Raw genomic sequence first — 24978 nt, 5'->3', positions numbered from 1 at the left:
TAAAACATTTTTATTTTTATTTTTTTTAAACAATATGTTTTTTTTACCTCTCCAGGAACCATCACCTTATCGTGGTGGAGAGGTTTGCGTGTCCCTGTGAACCTGAGGCCTGTGTTGTCTGGAGCAATGTGCTCCTGCAGGGTCTCCCATGGCAACTTGTTCTCAGGTGAGGGGCCAGACTAAGAATGGTTCAAGAAGACCTCATGAGAAAAGCCAGGCAGAAAGAGGTCCCCCTGCCTGGAGGAAGCCCAGGACCCGGTCTGTAACCAGACCCAGACAGGACCCGGTCTGTAACCAGACCCAGACAGGGGCTCACGCTGAGCGCCTGGTGGCTGGCTACGCCAAGGTGCCTGGTCGGGTACGTACAGCCCAAAGAGGCTACATGGCGACCTCCCCATCCCATGGACCCACCACCCACAGGAGGAACCGCTGGGGTCGTGTGCACTGCCAGATTTGTCAAAGGACCTCGACGACCCGGACCTGGGTGGCAGAGGCTGGCTCTGGGAACCTGGAACGTCACCCCTCTGGGGGGGAAGGAAGGTGGAGCGCTACCGGTTGGATGTGGTGGGCTGACCTCAACCTATAGCCCCTGTTCTGGATCCAGACTCCTGGATAGGAGCTGGACTTTCTCCATGTCACCCACTCACCCACAACCTGTACATTCTGTGCAATACACACCCATAATAATCTCAACATTTCTCCCAAAAATGATCATGATCATTCAACAGTGATGAATTAAAATGTGAAACAGCAAATCAACACACAAGACTTGTCTACATTTTTAAGTTTAAATGGACTCTATATGCTGAAGCAATGTTTGTTTGATTGATGTCTAAATCTTTTCTCTTCAGCCTGGGGTGCATCAATTGTCATGGCAACCCCTGAGGCCAGAACGACAGCTGCAACCAATTCATTAATCTGATACCTCTGCAGTTAATCTACTTCTGACTCCTATCTCCCATACATTTATATGAAGTCTCTGTCAAACACAACCACACACATGCGGCACACACTCCTCTCCCACACACACAGGTAACTTTTTGTGAGTACGCATGTGCGCGCACACACTTTTTCTTGACCTTAAGGTCGCAGGTTTAATTCCCATGTTGACCCAGATCACACCCTCGACGGCAGCCCCTGTGGCAAAATTTTCCAGTTTCTTTTACAGGCCAGTGTTGGTTAGTGGCTGAAATCATATTCTGAACAATTAAAAAGTACAGTGATCTTAAAGGTAGAGTCTGGAGATTTTTGCTCAAATATAAACACTAGACTTAAACAAATGAAATCCGGCTTAATCATCACCTACAGGCTTCCAGTCCTGTGTGGTGGTGACTGTGTCTGCAGAGCCCCCTCCCCTGCCTGTATTTTGATCTTTTGTTTTATTTTGTTGTGCTTCTGGGTGGAGAGTTGTGTCTTCTCTCCAGCCAATGACAGAGCTCAGATGAAGTTTTGTGCAGCAGAGTAGGAGGGTCGCTAGGCCTGCTAGCTGTCACGGATGCTAACGAGTGCTAGCAGTGGATCCTATCCGCCACCGCTAGCACTCGCTAGCTTGATGCTAACTGCAGCAAGCGGTGGCGGCTAGCATCCGCCACTAGCACCCACCTTCCAGCTCAACACAACGACCCTCCTACTTGTTGCAACATCATTCTCGAGGTTCCTGTTGTTGGTGATGGCCGGGTGCCGGCCCACCGCTCCAGCACTTCACTCAGACTGTATTTCCTTCACTTTGCTGTCCCGACTGCTGTCATGGGCGGGAGACTGCTCGAAAAAAGGGGCCCAGTTTTAATATTACAAACTACAAAGAACAAACCTTCAGACTCAACCTTTAAACTGAAACATTTGTTATACTTTACCACCATGATACATCGACTTGAACCCCTAATTGAGGGAATTGTTTAACACCTGATGTGAACTTAACAAAGCAATACTGCTAATTAATGAATTCATATTGTTTACAAGGCCTGAGAGGTGTTCGTGCAATGTGCTTATCTGAGGTCTGACACCTCCAGCAACACTTCAGCAGGGAGAAGTTGGTTAGATTTGACTTTCTGCAGTGAGAGTGTGATTCATCTTACTTCATTAACCTTGTGAGAGCTGTCAGTCACCTCAGAGGTTGTCTGTAGCAGCAGCCATTACAACCCACAGGTACATTGTATTGTTAAGCACCCTAGTGGCCGTGGTAATTATGATAGGAACAAAGAAGTTGCGTGAACCCGAGGTAACTACTTGTGACCACGACAGAAAAGGTTCTCTAACCTGAAGGAAGCATGTATTTTGACCTTAACTGCTCATTCACTTCTGCCTCCACACTATCCAAGGAGCTCTACGTACAGAATTACACAGTGATAAACATTCAGGTAATTTCATCAGTCTTTCAACACAAGCACAATTGCTTGGCTAGTGACCATTGGCTGGACACTTACTATTCATGATTGAGTGATACTATACGTAAGTCCACTGTAGAGGGAATAATTTTCACTATACATTCAGACAGCCCCACAAAATGGCAAACCTACTATATAGTGGACTACAGAGAGTAATGAGTGATTACGGATGTTAGGTACCAGGTATCTCTGATCCCTGGTACCTTAAGATCCAGAAAATATGTCATTGTTTAAAAAACAACAATATGATAAAATGACCAATATCTAGTGTAGACAACAGACGCTATATTGTAAAAATATGACTTGAAGTTAGATGAAAATTAACTTTTGGCCACTTAACAATGGGAACATAACACTGACAGGAGGCCAAATGAAACACATCATTACCTTCAGGAAAATTACTCTTGGTTTGGGAATTGCTGAACACATTTGGAATAAAGTGAGTTCACATAAACTAAACAACAAAATATATAACGAAGTGCAAAAGTCGCATACTATGACTTTAAATAATGATGGGCTACACGGGCCAGGTACTGTAATTTACAGCTCAAATCTGGCAGGGAAAAATGAAGTATATAATCACTGAATATAATGTCTTTGAATAAAAATAATTGATCTTAATTTTATCATTAATCAAAGTAAATTTGTGGAATTATCATCATTAAATAATTGACATGATTTTTTTTTCATGCTGTGCAGCCCTTCTACCGAACGTGCAGATTCTTATGTTCACTTGAGATTATGTGTGTTTGTGTGTGTGTGTGTGTTCCCACTGAGCGAGGGACAGGGCCACAGGTGAGATCCCTCTAAATTACACACAAGTGGTCATTAATTATAAATGACACTTCGGTCACATAAACGATTTCATCCTCAAATGAGGTCTGAGGGCGGCCGCTACAGAGGTCCGCCATACTTAACGTGTGTGTGTGTGTGTGTAAATGAGTGTGTGTGCATGTGTAATTTAGAGCGCCATCACCTGTGGCCCCGTTCCCAGCTCGGCGGGAAACGCACACACACACATGTGCAGGCGAACGCACACATTATGATGGGTGTGTTGATGGGTGCGTGTGTTGGTGAATCCGGCGGCCCCATCCAGCACATCGCAGGGCTTTGATGAACATACTCATTATGCTAAAGAGTGCTCCATGCCTGGGCTTCCCTGTGCCTTCAGGAAAGGTTAACTCAGGATGGTTACACAGCACAGCGAGAGCCTGTGGGCGCACGGGGGCACAGCGGCTCTGGAGGAGTGCGCTGATGGTGTTAGATGTCTCAGGACCAAAAATAGATGTGGGTATGCAGAGCAAATATCATGGGAACATCAAGGCGCCGTGATTGATGCCGCAGAATAAACAAACATTGCAGGTGAAGCCACAGCGGCTTTCACGCCGCAGACGAAAGGTCCCAAATCAGATGTTTCCTCTCGCAGATGTGACGTCGTGTGATGTGTGTGGAGAGGAAAGAGCTGTGTGATTAACAATGAGGTTCAGTACAGATCTTGAATGAGTCTTTTTGAGCTAATTATTATATGGTGAATAAAGATTTGTTTTAATTTCACTCGTACTGTGTGAAACAAAAAGATACAACTTAATATGAACAGAAAAATACCAATCACAATTCTAGGTCTTTTGTGCCTTCTACCATTAAATTGTTGAATGCTGAGCTGGCTTGAAGCTGTAGTTAGTACAAGTACTGTTGTTGACAATGTGTTTTTTATGAATATTGCCCTATTTATGTATTTATTGTCCTACTAATTGCACTTTTTATCTTACCTGATCTTAATTTGCACTCCTCACTTGTATGTATGCTCGTGTAAATGAATGTGGTGCAATGGTTAACTGTAGAAACAGAATTGCCCTGGGATAAATAAAGTAATCTCAACTCAACTCAAATATTAATGTAAAAATTGGTGATTTTAATTCTGATTAGTGATCAATTCCCAGACAAGTACGATACAACGATTATCAACGTATCAGGTGTAGGGCTTTCACCACACATGCACTGTCCCAGCTGCTCAACTAACCTGTCCCACTATGAATGCTCCCTATATGACCTTTTTTCCTGGCCCAACCTATCCCAAGATTCATTGCACAGCGGCAATGAAAGCCAACACTCAGTACGTTTGCATGGCACTAGTCCGACTGAGACTGGACTTCTCCAGATCCGATTAAAACGCCATAATGCAATTAGAAACCAATTTCAGTAGTGACGGCACAAAGTGTAGCATGAAGAAGGACTGTTGTTGTAACCATCCAATAGCATACGGCATTCTCGTCCGCCTTGCGAAATCACCATAACCACAAGGGAGAGTGTGCTTCTCATCTGTACTGTAATTTTCCCTGTTGCATGTAAACTGGGACAAGGACGAAATTCCAACTAGAAAAAGCATTTCCATAAGGAAAATGCGTGTGAATGCTGAAAGCCATTGCTGAAGCCATGCTAAATTAGGAGAATAAATTGACAAAGAGAGGAAGTACAGGAATGACATGCAACAAATACAGCTGAGGCAGGAATCAAACCCTGGACCTTATGATTGGCAACCCAGCAAGCTAACCTCTCAACCACAGAGAACCTGAAACATACTGTACAGAGTTTTAGACTGTCCAATAAGAGCTGAATAGTTGAAAGTGTTGTGAAAGTTTTACAAGTTGAATCAAGTGTGGTGGTGAACCGGGAAAGATGGCAGGATTTGAACCAGCGACCTTGGGGTTGGCAAGCAGTCACGTTACTAACTGGACTACAGCATGCTTTCAGCATCCACACTAATGAGACGCCTGACTCGAGCTATGAGCATAGCTATGCAAATTCACTGACTGACAGGAACTCCTCCACAGACCAGGCGGTTTCATTTCAGTTTGGCCTTTGCAGTCCCAGCGGCTACAAAGGGGCCACGCCTTCAAAGACCACATCCTCCAATGTGTGGTCTATCTGTGAGGACTTTGAGTCATTCAGGTTAAAGCCACCAGTCAGATCAGGGCTGAAGAGGCCTTTTGGATGAGATATGCAACGTCTTTGAGAACAAAGTCAAGTTGTTTTTGTAGATCTGTAGATCTGAGTTTCATTAACCCTGACCTGAGTAAGGAGCCACCATTGACTGATGTTCTGCTTGAACAATGAGCTTTTGGTTAAGCTGATGAAAGTGAACTTGAAGTTGCAATGATACAGGGCACAGGACACAGTGTAACAGCAGCTGAGGCTGATCCCTCCTCCTTCTCAACCAAGTCTGTAGTTCTTACTTTAACGGTCCAGCGTGTAATAACTGGCAAGGTTTAAAATCTGAATAGACTACCCATGAATATATTTGTGTAAGTGTATAATCGCTAATTGTTTTGTTTTCGTAGCCTTATAATTATTCTTTTATATACATATAGCAAGGGTCTTGCTTTAGAGAGTGTCGCCATCTTGCGCCGCCATGTTTGTACGGCAGCCCGAACGGAGAATCCAGCCAGTCAGAGAGCAGGTTTCACGAGTTTCGCGTGAAGAAGAAGGCCCCCTCCCCCCCATTTTACACACTGGTCCTTTAACGTACATTAATATTATCTAATTTATTTAACCAAACAACCTGTCATTCCTCCCTTCATTCTGAGTATCCTGGATAGGACAGGCATGGGCAAACTATTCCACAAAGAGCCGTGTGGCTGCAGTTTTTTGTTCCAACCAAACAGCAGCACAACAGACTTGATTCATTTAATTAACTGATCTCAGTCTTCAGACAGCTGATTGGTTAAACTGTGTGCTCTTGATTGGCTGGAACAAACACCTGCAGCCACATGGCTCTTTGTAGAATAGTTTGCCCATGAGTGCTGTGGGATATACTGCATTTAGCATTTCTTTGTTGACTTTGTTGAATGACTGGGACAGGCGGCCATGTTTGTTTACAGCAGTGTTGCTCAATTATAGGGAGACATTATATTTTATTTATATATCACTATATATCAAATATTTGATTAAGGATTAGGACGAGGATAAAGGATAAGGAGTGTTTTACCAACTTGTAGCCGGAGCTAAAACAGAATCAGTTGTCAGAAACACATCCATACGCACTGGGGCCAATTCTGCTCTCTGAGTACAGTGTGATCTGGGCTGATTCATCTTACCGCTCGTACTGTAGGAGTTACACATGACAGGGTGAATGATATTCTCTTCACAAGTGATCACCTGCTTTACAACTTTCCAGTGAATTTCTTTAAAATCCATTCAAATATCCCTCAGACTGAGAGACAGATGAACCAATAGGAAAGCAAAATGCTTGACTCGACTGTTTAGAAAAAGGGTTCAAGGAAGGACCATGTGAACATTGTGTGTTTTAGAATATAAAATAAAAGCAGTATAAAAGGGCGAATCAGTTTAACTGCACAAAGTTCATAATCTTAAAAACCCTCTCTTTCTCTTCCTCTACTCGTCTTTCCTTGTTTCTTTCCTTCTGAATCAGAGATTAGTGTGTAATTACATGAGAGATCAGCAAAAAAAAAAAGGGGGGTGGGGGGTGAGGGGGGGTAGTATATTTTAACAAGGCAGTGGAGGAGGAGTGGCGATGGGGGAGGAGGTGGCGCAGCCCTCGTCACGGGCCGACTGATTGTCTGCTTTTAATCCTCGACCTCATTATCACCTCCAGGTCCGGCAGTGGCAGTAAATGAATCTATCTGCCGAGTGTCAAATCTTCACACCTTCACCCTGGTAATCACCCCAAGGTGCAAATACAGAAGATGGATAGAACAAGGCAGAGATGAGGGGAGGGGGGAGAGAGGAGGGGGGAGAGGGGGGAAGTATGACCCCTGCATTTCATCAACAATATCCTCTCATTTCATTATGAAGAAAAGCTACATGATGCTGTTTGCTTGGTAATTAAAGCTGATTAAATATTCAGTTGCTTTAAGGTCAAACTATGACAGAACGTATAGATTTGCTACATATGAGACGTAAAAGAGCCATTACAGCTGTCAGGATCAAGTCTAATCACTTAGTGTTTGACATTTTCTATTTGTTAATTTATCTATTTATTTTGACCTTGAAATCTGTTCAAAGGCAGGACAGGGTGTATAAATACAGTATGTGGAAAAATAAAGATAGATCAAAATAAATAAAATAAAAATATGCTGAGGTGCAACACTTCTTTTTTTTCTGGGAACGGCCTTTTCTCATTTTTTGTTTCTTTGTATTGATATTAAAATAACTGTATAATGCAGATCAACAGTGTTGGAGAACTGGATGTGTAACAGAGAGTGAAAGAGAGTTTAATAATCCAATTTTTTAAAATGTAATGATCAATTTTATAAAATAAAAACACATGTATTTGAAATATTGACATTAAAAGTGTGTATGTGTGTATGTATAAAACATTTCTCTTTTCACGTGCTTATAGCTGAGCTCTTTTTAAGAACTTTAAACTTTATCTATTTTCTTTTATTTTACCTTTATTTGCTCTTGCTTTTAACTCTGTTTTTAGTGTTTGTTTTTATTCTGTTTTATGCTTTTTTTTATGTTTTATGCTCTTTCTCTGTTTTATGCTTCTTTTTTTATGTTTTGTATGTAATGTAAAGCACATTGAGTTGCCTTGGTATGAAATGCGCTATATAAATAAAGATGCCTTGCCTATGTGTAGGTGTGTAACTTTCACTGTCCACTTCCTGTTCCTACCATGCATTAGAATATAAAAACCATCAACTCATCAAATCCACTGTGACACTAATCCACTGATGCACTAACAGTGCGTATTTCAAATGCTGGAAAATGGAACATCTCTATTTGTGGTAATAAAACTATGTGACAGGTACGTATGACAGGTGATAGGTATCAGGTACGGCAGTAATTAGTTACATTTCACCTCTGGAAGAAGTTGCTTGGTAACTGTAAAAAGCTGTTAATTAAAAAATGGTGTGGTGTAATATGACAGTGTCATTTTACTGTGTAATATCACATGAGAAGTTGTCGTATTTGAGGTAAAAAAAAAAAAAATCATTAAATCGTGGGATCACCCCACTTTTTGTGATAATGTTCATTTAACTTAAATTATAAGGAAATCAGTTAATAAACTAATCTGGTTTCAGAACAAGATTTTCAAATTGGTATCTTTGTTTTCATCAGTGTTGTTGTAATGAATATTTTTATATATTTTTCATCAGTGCTTACAGGCCACAGTGGAAACCCTTGAACGCTACACATTCATTTCTGCGCTAAGTGAGTTTCATGATTTCTGAACCTTGTTAAAAACTCATAAGACATGTTGGAGTCGCTCCACATTCTCCTCATTCAAACTTATTGCCGACTTGTTACGAGCGAAATAAAATATTTCCCCCGCCGAGACGAGCCGCTCTTCTCCTCCACTGTCACTGAAGTTCCTGAGAAACAGCTTCCGGCTGCAGGAAAATGACTCGCTGATAAGCTGCAATATACGTCCAATGGACACAGGCCCTTTGGACAAATCCAACAAAATCTATGCTACCTTGAAAAACTATAATCATGCATTATTGAATTGGCAAGGATAGTGTGTAATAGAGAGATCCTAAACCCATTCCCCCTCCTGAATTATTAATTGGATTCAAATAACAGACAGAATAATTTTCTTAAAATATCTCAATCATTTTTCACAAAGGCTTAAAATGGGGGTAAAACAACAGAGATGTTGGTGCATGTGTCCTGCATGTGGACAGAGGACGAAACCAAAACAAACTGTTTAAACGGAGAATTGATGAAGGAGATGCGGCGGCCATGTTGGAGCAGCAGCAGGACCGTGGCTGCCCGGCGCTCCCTTTGTTGAATCGGGGGAATCAACTCTAACCCTGTGGTCTCTCCACCACGGTGGCACATCCCTCGTAACCAACAGCAACCATTACGCAACCGCACTGTTTACTCTAAACACTGTCTACTCCCCTTCACTTCCGCCTGCGTGTGCTGGAGCAGCAGCAGCAGCAGCAGCAGCAGCAGCAGCAGGAGGAGAGTTGGCTAAATGTTGTACTAAAGCACAGGGTAAAATATGATAATGAGTACAAATGGGATTATTAGGAGGCCGCGTGTCATCAGTCTGACTGATCCACCATGTCAAACTAGCCAAGCAAATTCAATTAGGCTCGCAATTACTCGCCGGCGCTAGTGGAGACGTATTGGAGACGTTAAATATTGATGGAAACATAGATGCCACATTTGTTCTTCGCCAAAAGGTGAACGCATCTCCTCCAGGTAATCACCATCACTGAACTGCAGAGCACACACACACACACACACACACACACACCAGTCAAACGTTTAATACACCCCCATTTATCCAGCTCTTTAAATTCACATAATTCTAAGTCTCAGTGTCTCTGATATTCAACCCTGGAACAAATAAACAACTGGAGCTTTTAATTAGGGATAGGCAAGTACCGGTACCAGGTAATGAGATCGGGCCGATACTGGCCTTATTTCAAAGTACTGTATCTGATACTCATAAAGGCTGCCGGTACCAGCCGACAACCCCCCCCCCCCCCCCCGAAAAAAAGAGTTTCTATCGTTCCTTTATACAAATACCAGGGTTTCTACTATGTACATTAACACAGCAGCTTAATTATTACCGCCGCTTCAGAATCGGTCGGGGCAGACGCACAACCAGTTACCATCATGTTGTACGCTAAATACTAAATCTCATTAAGTGTCTCAACCTGCTTCAACTTATCAATAAACAACACCAATGAGGTTATTATAACCCAAAAGTTTAACACTACATGTCTTTTTTGTTTAATCTCCTCCTCTCCCCGTTCACATTGATAAAGACACACATGATGCTGCAACTGACGCTGCAAGTCAACCTCTCTCTCTCTCTGTGTGTGCTTATAGCGATGGAAGAAATAAAGATACCACTCCAAAATGTTCTTAATAAATCAGCTTCTCTACATGTCTGGCAGCCATCGATTCCAGTGTCTATTGAACTCCAGCACACCTCACTCTACTTAGCTGATCACCTGAACCAAATCATATTTAATGAGGAAGAAAGATTACAAATAAATTAAAAAAAAAACACTGCTGCAATTAAAAATTGGGATTATTCCACCAATGTTGATTTCTAAACTTGTCCTATGTTTAAAAAGTAGTGTTGTGTTGTTTTAAAATGAATATGAACTTGTTTTCTTTGCATTATACAAGGTCTGAAAACACCAGAATTTGACCTGTTGCCATTTTCTGCAAATAGATGCTCTAAATGACAATATTTTTATTTCCAATTTGGGAGAAATGTTGTCAGTAGGTTATAGAATGAAACAAAAGTGTTCATTTTACTCAAACACATACCTATGAATAGTAAAACCAGAGGAACTGATCATTTTGAAGTGGTCTCTTCATTTTTTCCAGAGCTGTATATATCACACAATCAGTGTATCACAGTCGTGCAGGGCAGCAGTACTACCAGTGAATCACAGGGTGTGGTAACACAGATTGTTCCGACACCACCTTCAGACCTGTTCAAAGTGTGGACCTGTTTGCATCAGCTTCTGACTTCCATCTACTTCTATTGCTGCAGAAAGTTTTATATGAAGTTCAAAAAGTCTCTCTCAGCTGGTGGAGACCTCCGCAAAACCATCATTTAATGTTTTCCATTAGACCTCAACTAGAAGAATCAGGATCTATAACCCTTCACCTGTAGTGTTTACACCGGTCTGTTGTAATGACGACTCACACTGTTGATTTCTTCATGGCTGTTTCTACATTTTAAACTTTTTCAATCACCATCATTGGTATAAAAATAAAAAATGGGGAGCATTAGCATGATTAAATCCTCAGGACAAACACGTCTCAAAAATGGACACCTTCCTCCTGAAGCCACAAGACGTGAGACTGTCAGTACATTATTAAACTGATAAGTGCCAAACTAAATTGGGCCCTTATGAAATACAAAGTAAAAAATTCATGACAAGCATCATTTCAGTGGTGGTGTGTGGGCTGGTGTTGGGCTGGGGAGTGTTCTTGTTGTGGTACTGTGAGTGGTGGCTGACGGTGGACCACGTTGGAACCTCTCATCATTTCCATACTGACAAAAAAACCAAGCCAGTATAAACGTACCTGCTGTTAAACTTCTCAGGATGCTTCTCCCTCATGACGTGGAAACGATGTGCGATGGAGGCGTCCTGGAAGACAAACATCACATCTGTACGTCAGATTAAGTTTGTTCGGATTATATTGTAAATATCAGGGGCGTGTATTGGTAAGAACCTGGCGATACGATAGGATATCACGACACAGGAGCAACAATACGTTATATATTGTGATATATTGTGTGATACAATAAGCAAGATGATATATTGTGGGTTTTTTTCTTCCTTTTTTGACTGTGGCCTCTAGTGAGATCTCACTGTTCCACTGGAGCGGAGTCGTCAGTGGATGAATGACATCATAGACTGTATAAAGCATGGACGTAGCACCGTGACACCCATTGGTTTGGGGGAGTCCGTACTGTGATCCTACTAAGGGCATTTGAAGATCAGATTAGACTAAACAGCGATATAGTGACATGAAAAATTTGATATACTGTATAGGCAATAGCGAAACGCTAGTTGTAAACAACAAGGCGATTCGTTCTATTCACTTGTTAAACCCACAACTCCCCCGCTGAATGACACTCAAGACACATTGAGGACGGATTGTGATCCGATCGGCCAAACCACCTCCGAAGGTGGTCAGGAACGCATTGTTACCACATTGAACACAAGTGTACACAGTAATGTGCCCTTTATCCACAATACAACTATGGAGGCAGAAATACTTCTATTTATTTTCTTTTTTCTTTTTGAATTTACCCGCGCAAATATATGATCAGATCTCAATGTGGACGCTGGAGACGCATGTTAATGGTGTAAACGGGTGTCAGAGTTTTAAATGCAACACAAAAATGAACCACCGCCTTGAATGTTAAAAATTGATACAGTGCTTTTGAATATTGATACAGTATTGTGAAACGATATATCCTTATAGCCCTACTAAATATACACCAGTATCTACAGCCTATGATGAGACTGAAGGTATCTTAATGATTTAACCCTACGTCGCCATTTGTATCAAATTTGAGTTTTTGAGACCTCTACATCCTCACTGTGATTTTTTTTCCTGAAAAACCTCATGTATACTATCCAAGGGGGCAGTTGTGGGTCTGAGAAGTGAAGCTCACTTCCGCGTTCAAAAAACTGCAATCCCCCCGGCTTCCTCTGGGGGCTGGTGTCAGAAGGGAGCATTCCCCATAGACCCCCATGTTAAAATCGCCGATTTTACATCCTCAATAAACATGTTAAAAAGCCTGGTGTCAGAATGTTTTTTTTTCTCAATCGATAGTTTCTACCCCCGCACACACTCTGAGGGGGGTGAATTTTTTTTTAACTCTACCGTTTTACTGTTATTAGGTTAAAACTCTGGCCAATTAGGGCGCGGAAACGTTGAGTGACAGGTCCGAGCAGCTCCGTGGACAGCTGCTTCGAGGCCAGTGGGCGGGTTCTCGGCCGGCCAATCCAACATGGCGCTGTTCAGGCCGCCATATTTGAGTCACAAAAACGACTCCCCAAAACCAATGGGTGACGTCACGGACGCTACGTCCATTCTTTTTACAGTCTATGATACAATCAGATACATGCATTGATCAGATAATCCACCAGGGTGCCGTTATTTATGCACCAGCAGGCCTTCGCTTGGGGACATAACAATATGGCGTCGGTAAGTGACTCAAATGTGTTTTCTTGTGGATATTTTTGCCAATTTAAAAAAAGTTAAGGTAAGAAAAACTTAGAAATTGTTACTGAAACTTCAATAGGAATAGTAATGCATTGATGCAAAGTAAAACTACTTAATATTTCATAACTTATTTTATAGTAGAACCGTGTTGAACACGTGTGTATCAAAATAGATACAGCAGGTATGCAAGGTAATTTTCTATGCAAATATGATATGCATTTTTTTTTTTTTTTGGAATTATACATATATATATATATATATATATTTTTTTTTTTTTACATTTTTTGTCAGAAGGTCCAATAAAGGGTCCAATTTCAAATTGTTTTTAATTTTTCTGACAATTATTTCATGGTCCAGGCTTTACCGGGTTAAAACCTGGACATTTGGCCTGCAAGACTGCTGAGGAGTCAGTGTCCATTTTTCTTGATAGGTGCACAGAAGTTCCTGTTGCAGCTCTACGTTGACCTATTCTCTGTTTAACTTTAAGATGACATGCAAACAATGCTTTTACATCCAGGAGCCCCTCTCCCTCATCAACCCTCTCAGCCTTCTCCAGTAGAGCGGCGACACCTCGCGCGTCCCCGCCGTACAGTGTGTTTGTGTGAGATGAGGAGCCGTGTGCAGCGGGCCTGAGCCTGGGATGAAGAGCTATCGACAGAAGCCCTGATGAACAGCACGCCGTCTCCACACAGGCTAATTAATTAAACACACATTGTGAGTAATCACAGCTCCCAACTAACCTACAGGATGCTGCCGACACCCCGGCAACCAAGTTGTTTTCTCTCTCCCTGCCTTCACATCTCTCTCTCTCTCTCTCTGCGACCTTGGGCAAAAAGTACAGCCACATTTGAGTTCTTGGTGTTAAGGTGATACAGTCGATGCTACATATGCTAGTGTGGTGTGACTGATGGAGACACTTCAAGTATATTAACACCATCTCAGTCTGGTAGGACTGATATCTAGTACTTAAGCGTGAACGTATATCAAGTGTATTAATAGTAAAAACCCACATACAGCGCTGGATTTTGCTCCTACAGAGAATTCCTTTTAAATAACATAGAATTAATAAATATTAAAAACAGTCTGTCCACCCTTGGTCAACATTTCAGTTCAGCAAGAGGAAGATGAAATGGTCTCCAAAAGACATAAAGTTAAACATGAAACACTCTTTTACAATATTTTAACTTTATCAATATCAGTGTATTATTTTAGTTTTCTACAGTTTTAGAGTGAAAAAGGGAAACAAAGCAGCAGCCTGCAAGAGAATGAGAAACCCAGGAGACTGGAGCTCTCAGAGAACTTTGACCAAGGTATCAGACAAGATATTTACTATTTACACACTGTGATAGTTTCCAAAGGGGCTACTAGCTACTAACTATGCAGGGTGGCCAAACCCTTTTCCTTTTCTGTCATTTTTAAAATGTAAAAGATGAAAATGAAAAAAAAATATTATATTGTTTAAAATGTAAAGAGAATGTTGTCATCTGTAACTTCATGCCTTTTGGAGATCATTTCAACTTCCACTTGCTGAACTGTTCACATTAATAGAGATTTTGACCAGGGCGGCCCAAACGTTTGCATGCCACTGTACTTTAGATCAGTGGTCATCAACCTGTTGTGACGTCAAGACAGAAACACGACTCGTCTCGGACTCAGAGGCCTCTCTGTTTGGACTCACTTTGAATAACATGAAGTCTGTACAGTAGCTTTCAAATGAATGAAACCAAGGATGCACTGTAACTAGAATTTAAGAGCAACAGCTTCCTGTTTTAAGAATTTCACCATACATCACGCTTTCAATTATAACTAAATACTGAATTTCTTCCTAACAGAAAAAAGTGGCCTATGGCTTATGTGGCCTATTTCGCTTTTTTTTTTTTTTTTTTTAATAAGCAAACTATTTTGTTCATAAAAATCTTTATTCAAAATATTTTTAAAATGACTATGGATGGGTCAAAATTGCCAGGGTGTACTTGTTTATTTGTTATTTGCCACTCTGCCACTGAAACCCACACCATGGTCGAAGGTGGAATTGCAGCTTGAACGACAGAACTAAAGCTCCACCCCTTTTATATTCTTTCACAGTGGTTACAACATATTTTGTTGTCACGCAGCAAAGAGTTTGCATGTACTTGCAGTGCACATATCCCCGGCCAGGCATGGCTGTAGTTTATCTAACAGAGGCCTGTTTTTGTTGTAATATCCTGCATGTTGTCTATGCAAATGATGCTACAGTATATCGTTAATGGACTGTAGCGATTATAATTGGTCAGTTATGTCACAAACTGTGTGGGTGATATCATCGACAGATTATAAAGTCTGAAAACAGGGAACAGTGACAGTGAAATTTCCTTTAATTCACACTTCTAAGTCAGAGCCAGGAAAACGCTGCCAAGGCCTTTGTGGGGGGGAAAAAAAGGAAAAAGACACAGACAAAGTTGTGCGGCTCAAGAAAGAGTCAGAGAAAGTTGATCCAAACTTTTGGGGCTGGTTCCTCTCCTCCTCTCCTCCCTCCACTGAAGCAATCTGTTTTGACCCGCTCCATTTTGAGTGGCACTATTGAAACAGCACCTACGGGGAGGACCCCCTGCTAGCTCTCTGTACAGAAATTTTTAGGAGAAGCCAAAAGAGAAAAATCAATGGAGCTCCTCTTGATGTCTCTTCAAGACGCTGTAAGCAGAAGACCAAAAGAATCCTTCAAGATCCCCGCAGACTCGCCTCACGCTTCCAACACGAGCCAGAAAAGGTGAGATGATGGATGTATCTAAGAGACTGTAACTTGATTTTCTTACAAACAGGACAATAGCTGCAAACAAGAGAGCAAAAGCAAGGAAAGGTTGTCTCCCCTTTGGTTTGGGCTCTATTATCTGAGATCTGTACAAGTGGAGCTGTGGCTTTGCAACAGTAAACAGAGATTTCAAGCAACTTGGAGTGGATATAGCATTTTGTTATCCTACATTGATGCAGCGCTTTGTAAAAAAAAAAAAAAAAAAAAAGTGCTCAAAACTTTAAATATATAAATAAATAAACCAACCTAACAGTGCCACATAGTGCAAATGATTTTTTTTTTCTCAAGATGGTTGTATTTTAAAACAAGACAGATTCCATAATCACATATACTGATGAATCTCAGTCCACATAAAGAAATACTTGAACTTGTTCTGTTAGTTTTTAATTATAATGTGATTACCAGTAATTTGGGCAGTGGCTTTCAAATCAATTAGACATAGCTTTAAAACAAAATATTAATTACTCCTCATCAGTTGGTTTTGATCACTTAGAACATTTCTAATTGTTTTCAATTATTTTATTTTTAGAAGCTTCAACAATACTAAAGGATAAAAAAAAGTTACCTACAATATCTACCTCAGACAGGCAAATCCTCCACCCATGCACAAAATTAAGTGAAAACATTATGTTCATATCATATATGTGCATATATGCTCAATTTTGCCTTGGCCCATTCAGCCTACGTACTGTGAGGTAGAGGTGTACTCCGGGGGCGTGCCAGTACAGTGTGACATCACAGTGGGCGTGGTTACGAGTACAAAACACTTTATGGGCGAGGTATTTAGTCTCAGGAGAAGCCGGTTCAGGATTTTGAGATGTACACATGTGATCAAAACTATTCAGCGTCAGTGATTTTTTTTGGTTTGTTTTTGAGTGGCTTACAGTAAGTTATTGAATTTCCTCCTCACCTCCGAGGTGACGTGTCACTACCCGATTTGCAACGCTACCCGATCTGTGACAGCCACGTACGGCAACTCCACTTGGACAAACTTAGTTGAATTGACTTAGGATCACTGCCCTATGTGCGTCGCCAGAGACGGTTTATCTTTTTATTTATTTTTTAAAAATACTTTATTAGTAATGTAAATTGAGGGTTGGTTGTGGTGGTCTGGATCTTGATGCTCAGAAAACAGGAACACAGGCGGACTTTTAATGTTTACTGTCCTCTTTTCTCGCCGGCCTCATCACCATGACAACCACAAACAATCACAACTACCACAACACTCACTGAATAAACGAGTCTGCCGCGGCTGTCTTATGACGGACCTCCGCGGTTTTTATTTTATTTTATTTTATTTTTAATCATTTTCACAGTACCGTATTTTAAATTCACAGAACTTTAAGCATGTACGCAAATCGGGCAGTGCCCAAATGAAGTTTGTCCAAGTGGAGTTGCCGTAGGCAGCTGTCCAAGATGGCGGCCGGTCTGCGCATGCGCAGACCAGTTTTGTCACAGATCGGGTAGCGTCGCAAATCGGGTAGCGACAGACAGCACCACAGTAGATTAAGTTGCTCCTCTTGTTTACAGCATTTGAACTGAAAACCCTCCTCAGATCAGTTGGAGAGGTTGTTGCTTGAGAGAGTTTACGCTTCACGAATCAATGAGTCAGTTTTTACTACATTATCGCATATCCATGGAGTTCAGTATCATCCTTGACCTGGGGAACAGCAGTGGAGCTCAACACAAGACCCATTTATATACAGTGACCACTCTGAACCTTTTACCTATATCACATGATCTTCATCAGCAACTTTGTCTTCATGTCATAGTTTTTTTCAATTTTCCTGGGCATTTTCTAGGTTTTTCCATCTAGTAAGCTGCTTCTGTTAATGAAGATCAAGAGATGTGGTTGAAAGCTTCAAAGGAACCTTTTCAGCTCTGTTTTTTAGTGAACATGGATGAAAATGTCCTCATAAAATATTTAGATTTCTCGTATTCTTATCTCCTACATAGTTCTCTATTAAAAACTTCATTATTTTTCTGATTGTCCATTAAGAAAAAACCAAACGGTACAACCTGGTTAACACACAATATATCAGCGACACCATCAACACACGTCAGACAGATCTACATCTCCGAGCCTTGACCCCCTCGCGGCAGTGGGACGTCTTCGGCTCACTCACTCTCTCTCGCTCTCCCCCTAGCTGCCCTCAAATAATTACCAATGTAAAAATCTGGCACCCAAATTAATACAGGACATGTGTAATGTCCTCTCATAGCTCAAAGTTTAGTCCAATTATGAGTGGGCCCCAGCGGTTTGATGTGCCTTTCACTACGGGGGAGAGTAATGGCTTTGACAGGAGCGCCAGGGTCATTAGGGCGACTGACTTGCATTATGGTAGTGGAGCGTGCTCAGTGATTAGTTCTGTCTCTCACCCCTGGCCCTGATTGAGATCATTACACTTCACGTCACTTCCACATCCTCCCAAAGGGATGGCGCCATTAATTCTCAGTCCAAATGGGTCGTGGCAGATGGTTAGGTTAGAAGAATTTACTTTTTTTGAGGGGGAGGGGGCACAATTACCTGGGCTGTGGTGTTAGAAATTAAAGAGTCCTTCCAGTAAATATGTCAGTTTGTCACTAGGTGGGTTTACATGGACAGTTTTAAACCGTTTCAAATAGGTTTGGTTTAAATCAATCTGTTTGAAAATTTCAGCTTGAGCTATCCACAAGTTTCCGAACGTCATCTATGGTCAAACCCGGAAGCCGGTTTTGCCGGTTTGGTGGAATTGTATGTTTACGTTTCCATGGTTTTCAGTCGTTGTCATAGTTGCGGTAAACGCAAGGGTCTATTACGCTGGCTTTTAACACGGATGTCAATTTGTGTGATATCCACTGTTAAAAGCTGGTGTGATGATTCATGCGCTTCACAGATTTTCATTGAAAAAAAAAAAAAAAAAATCCATGCATTTACCGCGACTACCGAAACCATGGAAACGTACTGTAAACATAAAATTCACCGGAAGAGCAAAACCGGCAAACCGGCTTACGTTTTTGACGTTCGGAAAAAGGTGGATACATGGGTTACAAACTAAACTGATTGGGTGTTTACATGCGGTGATGCAACAAATGTTTTGAACATGCGCGCAGCTGTGAGTGATTGCGTTACTATAGTTACAACAATTATTTTTTTATATATACTTTTTGGGCTTTTTATTGCCTTTAATTGATAGTACAGTTGAGAGAGAGACAGGAAATGGAGAGGCAGAGAGGGAGAATGACATGCAGGAAAGGGCCGCCCGATGCGGGATTTGAACTGGAGCCACCTGCAGTAAGGACTGTAGCCTCAACACGGGGCAGCCGCTCTACCAAGTGAGCTAAACGCCGCCCTGGTTACAACAATATTGATTACGGAAGTGCTACAGCTGTGCTAAAAACAAAACAGAAACATGAAAATGCATCGTTTGTTGAGCGCAGTCTTTGCTGTTATAATATTTCTCTTTATTAAACAGCAGCGTGACATATGCCTACTGTTAGAATCCAGCAGCCAGAAATCAACCCGTTTCATACATGACAGACAGAACGCTTTAGAAAAGGTTTAAACTACAGTACCTCCTTCAAACCAATTGGAATTTCAATCGGTTTGGGCTGATTGAGATGGTTTGAGGTGTTTATATGAAGCATTTTCAACCAGTTTGGTCTCCCAAACCTATTTGAAAGCGTTTAAAACTGTCCATGTAAACTCACCTACTGAGTCAGAGAGATAAACTTCTCTTCAGGTTGCCATGTTGGCCGTGACCGCGGTGGCTGCTACTGCTGATCTTTTGATTTTCGACAGTGTCATTACAGAAACAATCTACTCTCCATCTGCCTAATCTCTGAGGTAATTATTAGCTTGACTTGTCGCATAATCTTTATTGTAATTCTTTTTTTTTTTTTAATTCAACGGAAAGCAAAAAAAAAAAATATTGATGCCAACAAAATATTATATCACACTCAAATCCATAGAGAGCTCAAAGTCGTCTTAATCCCCCCACAAACAACTTCATTTGTCATCATCACGCCTGCTGGGTACTAATCCCACTAACAGCACAAACAACAGGCTCATAATGACTTTAAGAAGCAGCCGGGCCAAAGCCGTTTGCTTTTAATACTCTGATACAAGTTGGGTTCAGCAGCGAGGAATCAACCAGTGCCACCAAAGCATGAAACACCACTGTTACTGTTAATCCTAAAACATCAACGCAACACTTTCTTTTTTCTTTTCTGTTCTAATTTCTCAGGAGTTAAAATTAAAAAGCACAAAAATGATCTCTAATTTTTATTCAAATTTGTTTAGATCTGTGTAAATTAGCACTTCTTTCTCTTTTGCCAAATCAATCCCTCCACCTGATAGGTGTGGCATATCAACATGTTCATTACTGAACAGACTTGTAGCCCAACCTTAAAATGGTGGGTTTTTAAAAACAGAGACAGAAAAAATTTATGTTTATGAACTACTGAAGTGATTTGGGCTACAGATGAGCGTTTTTCTGCAGAAAGTGGAAGATGCAAATCTGAAGAATCCCAAACAACCTCAGTGAGTGACATGTCTGGTGGCGATGCATTTATACACCACACAGCAACATGAGGTGATGGTGGCAGGTGAACAGGCCTCAGGATCTGTCACAGTAAATCTGTATCCTTTGCTTCTTATCCAAAAATGTTTTTTCATTTTATATGGAAACATGAGCCCCACATGTGTGAACATAACAACTCCCTATAAATGTCACTATCACACTGCAAAAACTCAAATATCTTACCAAGAATATTTGTCTTATTTGTAGTCAAAACAAATCACATTATACTTACAATAAGACTCATCAAATAAAAGTAGCTTGTTTTTAGACACCTTTTGCTTCTTTCAAGCATATTTTCACTTGAAATAAGTAGAAACATCTGATAGTGGAGCAAGTTTTTCTTGCTTATTACAAGCACAAAAAACTTGCTTTGACTGGCAGATTTTTCTACTTATCTACGTCTTATTTTAAGTGTAAGAGATTAGTTTTGACTAGATACTAGACATTTTGACAAGGAATAAGACAAAAATTCTTGGAGAGATTTTGAGTTTTTGCAGTGCACTGTCTGTGTAAAAAGACCTGAAAACAGCAGTTGCTTTTTAAAAATATGATCAAACTTGTGAACCATTAAAGGCTGGAGGCTTCGGAGGAGGTTACTCTTCTGTGTATCTGTTGAATTAATGTCCTGTCTGATGGGATGGATGTCTTTCTGTTAGGGTTTTAGCTGTTAGCTGTAGCATTGTGGCTGTAATGACATTGGTTCATGCGTTACCTGTGTCTCTTTGCTATTAACAATCTTTTACTTTTACTCTTTTATTCTGAAATTAAACTCTCTGTGTTGTGGCTCAGACGTAGAACAACTTGTTTGTTCATAATTGAGGTGGTGCAGGTCTCTAACCTCCCTCACAATCCTGCTGCTGTGTCCAGAATAAAAATGTTACTTAAATGAAGAGATGAAGTAACTTTGCTGTTTGTTGACATTTATACTGAGATATTAAGGATCAATGTTCATAGATTTATTTCACAGTGGAACCACTTCCCCCCTGTACACAAGGCCATATGTTCAGCACTGTAGACGGATTACAGCCATAGTTCTCCTCTATCACAATGTTAACAAGACCTGTCCTCTAATATCCTCTAACATCATCATTAGGGGCCCAGGCTGGAGGTGTTATTCAACTAACATTTGTAAGGCCATGCATCACTTACGTCGCTGCCTCGGTCTCGTACGACTCCCACAACACACGGCGGCCCCCTCCCCCCCCTCCTCCCGCCACCTGCAAATGTCAATTACCATATTTCCCCCTGACATTTATCAGTAATGGCTAACATGAGCTACGTAAAATCAGTGTCATTATGGTGGAGATGGACATGGGTGGGAGGTGGGGGGGTGGGGGGTGGTGTTTGTGGATCAGCCGGTCAGGGCTGGAGCACATCTTCAGTCTTTGTTCTGTTCAAGTTTGTCACCGTGATTAAAACTCTGGTGCGAAAGGTTTGGAAAGGCGTCGCCGGCGGTGTCGCCTTCACTGTCACACTGCAGTCACCGTCAAGTATAGTTATCACTGTGTTGTGTTCATGGTTCACTGTGGGTATTATGACACTTCTGTATCTTTTGTATAACAACACTGTTAATCTATCTATCTACAGTATCTATCTACAGTATCTATCTATCTATCTATCTATCTATCTATCTATCTATCTATCTATCTATCTATCTATCTATCAGCCATACGTTTGTTAGTATTGGGGTATCTACCTGCTCTGCTGTTTTACGAAACTTCATATATAAATACAGTATGTGTCGGACATCTGTGTCAGAAAACGACATCATTGCTGCGTTAATGAACCCAGCACGCAGCTCTGTCAGATTCTCATCCAGACTATGGATCCCCTGGCATATGTGACACACTAAACACACTGCGGATGTCTTTATATATTTTGTTCTTCCTTTTTTTTATTAATTAATTAATTATTTTTACTGCTGTTCTTTTATACTGTGATATGGATATCTATCTATCCATCTATCCATCTATCCATCCATCCATCCATCCATCCATCCATCCATCCATCCATCCATCCATCCATCCATCCATCCATCCAGATATGAGGCACTGATGTAGATCCAAATATCATGAGAAATATATAAGGTAATAATCATAATTTTTGTGTTAATAATGGAAGTAAAAGATTGGACCAAATATAATTTCAAATAAATACAAATATAAATGTATTATATTTGTTATTTATATCATCTCTTTTTTCTGTTGATTTCAGTGGTATTATATTATTTATCAAGTATTATCATATTGTCACCTTTTTTTTTCTTTTTTTTTTTTGCGCTTGTTTTTCAATCTTGTTTTGTGAGACCTGGCGCTGCACAAATCAAGTTATCATTATCGTTTGAGCTGGTACGGGTGGGACAAGTGAGGAGTGTTTATCATGTTTGTTTTGGTTATAAAAAAATGTCTAAAACAAGGTGAGAAAATACTGTTTGTATGCAGATACCAAACAGTTGTTTGCCACATTTGACACTTAAAAAGTGAGATTCACCACAATCCAAATCGCACTGAGGTGTTTTTGTACGGAGAGGTGTTTTGGTTTTGTTAGGAAACATACAACTGGCTGTCAATTGCTTTGTGTGGAGGCGCAACATGGAATCAGCCACATCAGTTAACCAGAACTACTTCAATTATATTTGTTATTGTCATTTTTAAAGTGCTCTCCTAATACAGTATGTGTTGTAGCCCCTGACCCCAGACAGCTCCCAACTTTCAAATCCAAATTTTGCTTCTCATAAATGAAAGAAAGATGCATTTTAGTATCACCAAAAAGCAATCACCTGGCAAACAGGGCAGAGCTCTTTCTCTGCATGTCAATCCATCCCATGAACACTGACTGCTGTGTGACTCACCACTCCGATGGAGAAGTAGTTGTTGATAATGCTGTAAGGCACCGGGTCCCCTCGCTCCTCCTTGTCTGTGGGCGTGACGTCGATCTTCCAGCGATCCAGCATCACCTCCGAACTGTTCTCCACGTCACGCAGGATCTTCAGGAGGCTCTCGCCCTCGTAGCCTCAGGAGGGAGAGACAGCAGAGCAGTGAGAGGACTGGATGATGCCTTCAGGTGACAGTTACAGCAACACTGAGCTGATGCACTCATTCACTGGGCTAATAGTGATTGATCAGTTAGGAACGTTGTCTGGTGCTGACATGTGGACATGGGGTTTGTATAGCCAGAAATATGTTTTCTATACATTTTATTTCTATTCATTTTATTTACAGCTCAATACTTAATATCAATATGCGTTGAGAGGCTGTAATGTTTAAAATGTCTGTCTCTAAATAAAATGTCTGTGTTGACAAACTGGTCCTTTAGAGGCTTTACTACCTTGATAAAAATAAAATGTGTAATTTCCGGTGTTATTTAGAGGAGCTGTTACAATCTTAAAAATCTCCCTGTTAAACTACTTTACCATACAGATGTTTTAAAGGTCCAGAGTGTAAATAATTGCCAAGGTTTATTGGCAAAATTTGAACATACTAAACCATGAATATATTTGTGTAGTGTATAATCGCTATAAAATAACATTATTTTGGTTTTCGTAGCCTTATAATTATTATTTTATATATACATATGTAGCAAGGGTCTTGCTTTTGAGAGTGTTGCCATCTTGCACCGCCATGTTTGTACGGCAGAGCAGAGAGAGGAAGTAGTTTAGATCTTCACCTCATCGCTCAATGCTCCTGAAATACTCCCAGTCGTGGTAAACAAGTTTTTTGTCCTTAGAGGCCACCGTCACTTTGCCAACGGGAGGGGTGAGTGCGAGTGAGTGAGCGCTAACTCTGAACGCTGGATATCACAGTTCTAACACATTTTACACCCTGGACCTTTAAGATGTTTTAAAAACCCCAAATGGTGTAAATCAGTGATAATCAGTTGATTAATTGCTCTGGAACCAACTCATTAAAAAAAAAATATATATTTTTAAGAAAGAAAATCTGTCTGGTTGTAGTTTCTCCAAAATGAGGATTAGTTGATATGGGTTTTGGTTAATAAACATAACAGGACAACCGATGACATCACATTTCTGTATTTTCTAGAAATAAACAATGAATTTATAAAATTGTCACCAACTTATTTGGATCTTTGCATTCCTTCTTGAGCTTTGTCCAACTTATAACAGTATCAGAACTGAATTAAAAAGTTCATTATTTGACATTAACGCTGTCTTAGAGTGTAGTAACAGTAAATCAACTACATATATATATTTATAACTCTGGGTGTAATAAGGTAAAGTGAGGCCATGCATTTCACTGTTACAGATCTATTTTCTGTCAGTACCTCCTCCCCATCGCAGACATCTTGCCAGATCGTTGCCCGTGCCAAGAGGAAGTATACACACGGGGGGGTTCCTGTCCAGGTTGGCCTTATCTGGAGCAGCGTGGACAAATATCACAACACGAGGTGAAACGCGGCCAAAGCAACAAAACAAACTCACTGCAAAGACTTGCAAAGAAAGCATCAAATCCATTTTGCCGCCCCCACTTGTAAGACTACAAGTCAATATGAGCGTCCAGTTGTACAGTCTATTTCAAGACTCGCATTTTGCCTGACGGTTATT

General features: G+C 40.8%; 1 protein-coding gene across 2 annotated transcripts in view; it reads right to left on the bottom strand.

Moving 5' to 3' along the window:
* dgkb (diacylglycerol kinase, beta) overlaps positions 1-24978 on the bottom strand; it is a gene marked incomplete at both ends in the record, with an annotated part of 102972 nt that overhangs the window by 40086 nt on the left and 37908 nt on the right. For both annotated transcript variants that reach the window (XM_083989783.1, XM_083989784.1), the window contains 3 exons: positions 11412-11476; positions 23269-23429; positions 24699-24788. In XM_083989783.1, coding sequence (XP_083845909.1) covers positions 11412-11476; positions 23269-23429; positions 24699-24788 — 316 coding nt within the window. The remainder of the gene's footprint in view (positions 1-11411; positions 11477-23268; positions 23430-24698; positions 24789-24978) is intronic.

This window comes from Trachurus trachurus (assembly GCF_905171665.1).
Source record: "Trachurus trachurus genome assembly, chromosome: 16".
NCBI classification, from domain to species: domain Eukaryota; kingdom Metazoa; phylum Chordata; class Actinopteri; order Carangiformes; family Carangidae; genus Trachurus; species Trachurus trachurus.
This window is presented reverse-complemented; position numbering and strand designations above follow the sequence as displayed.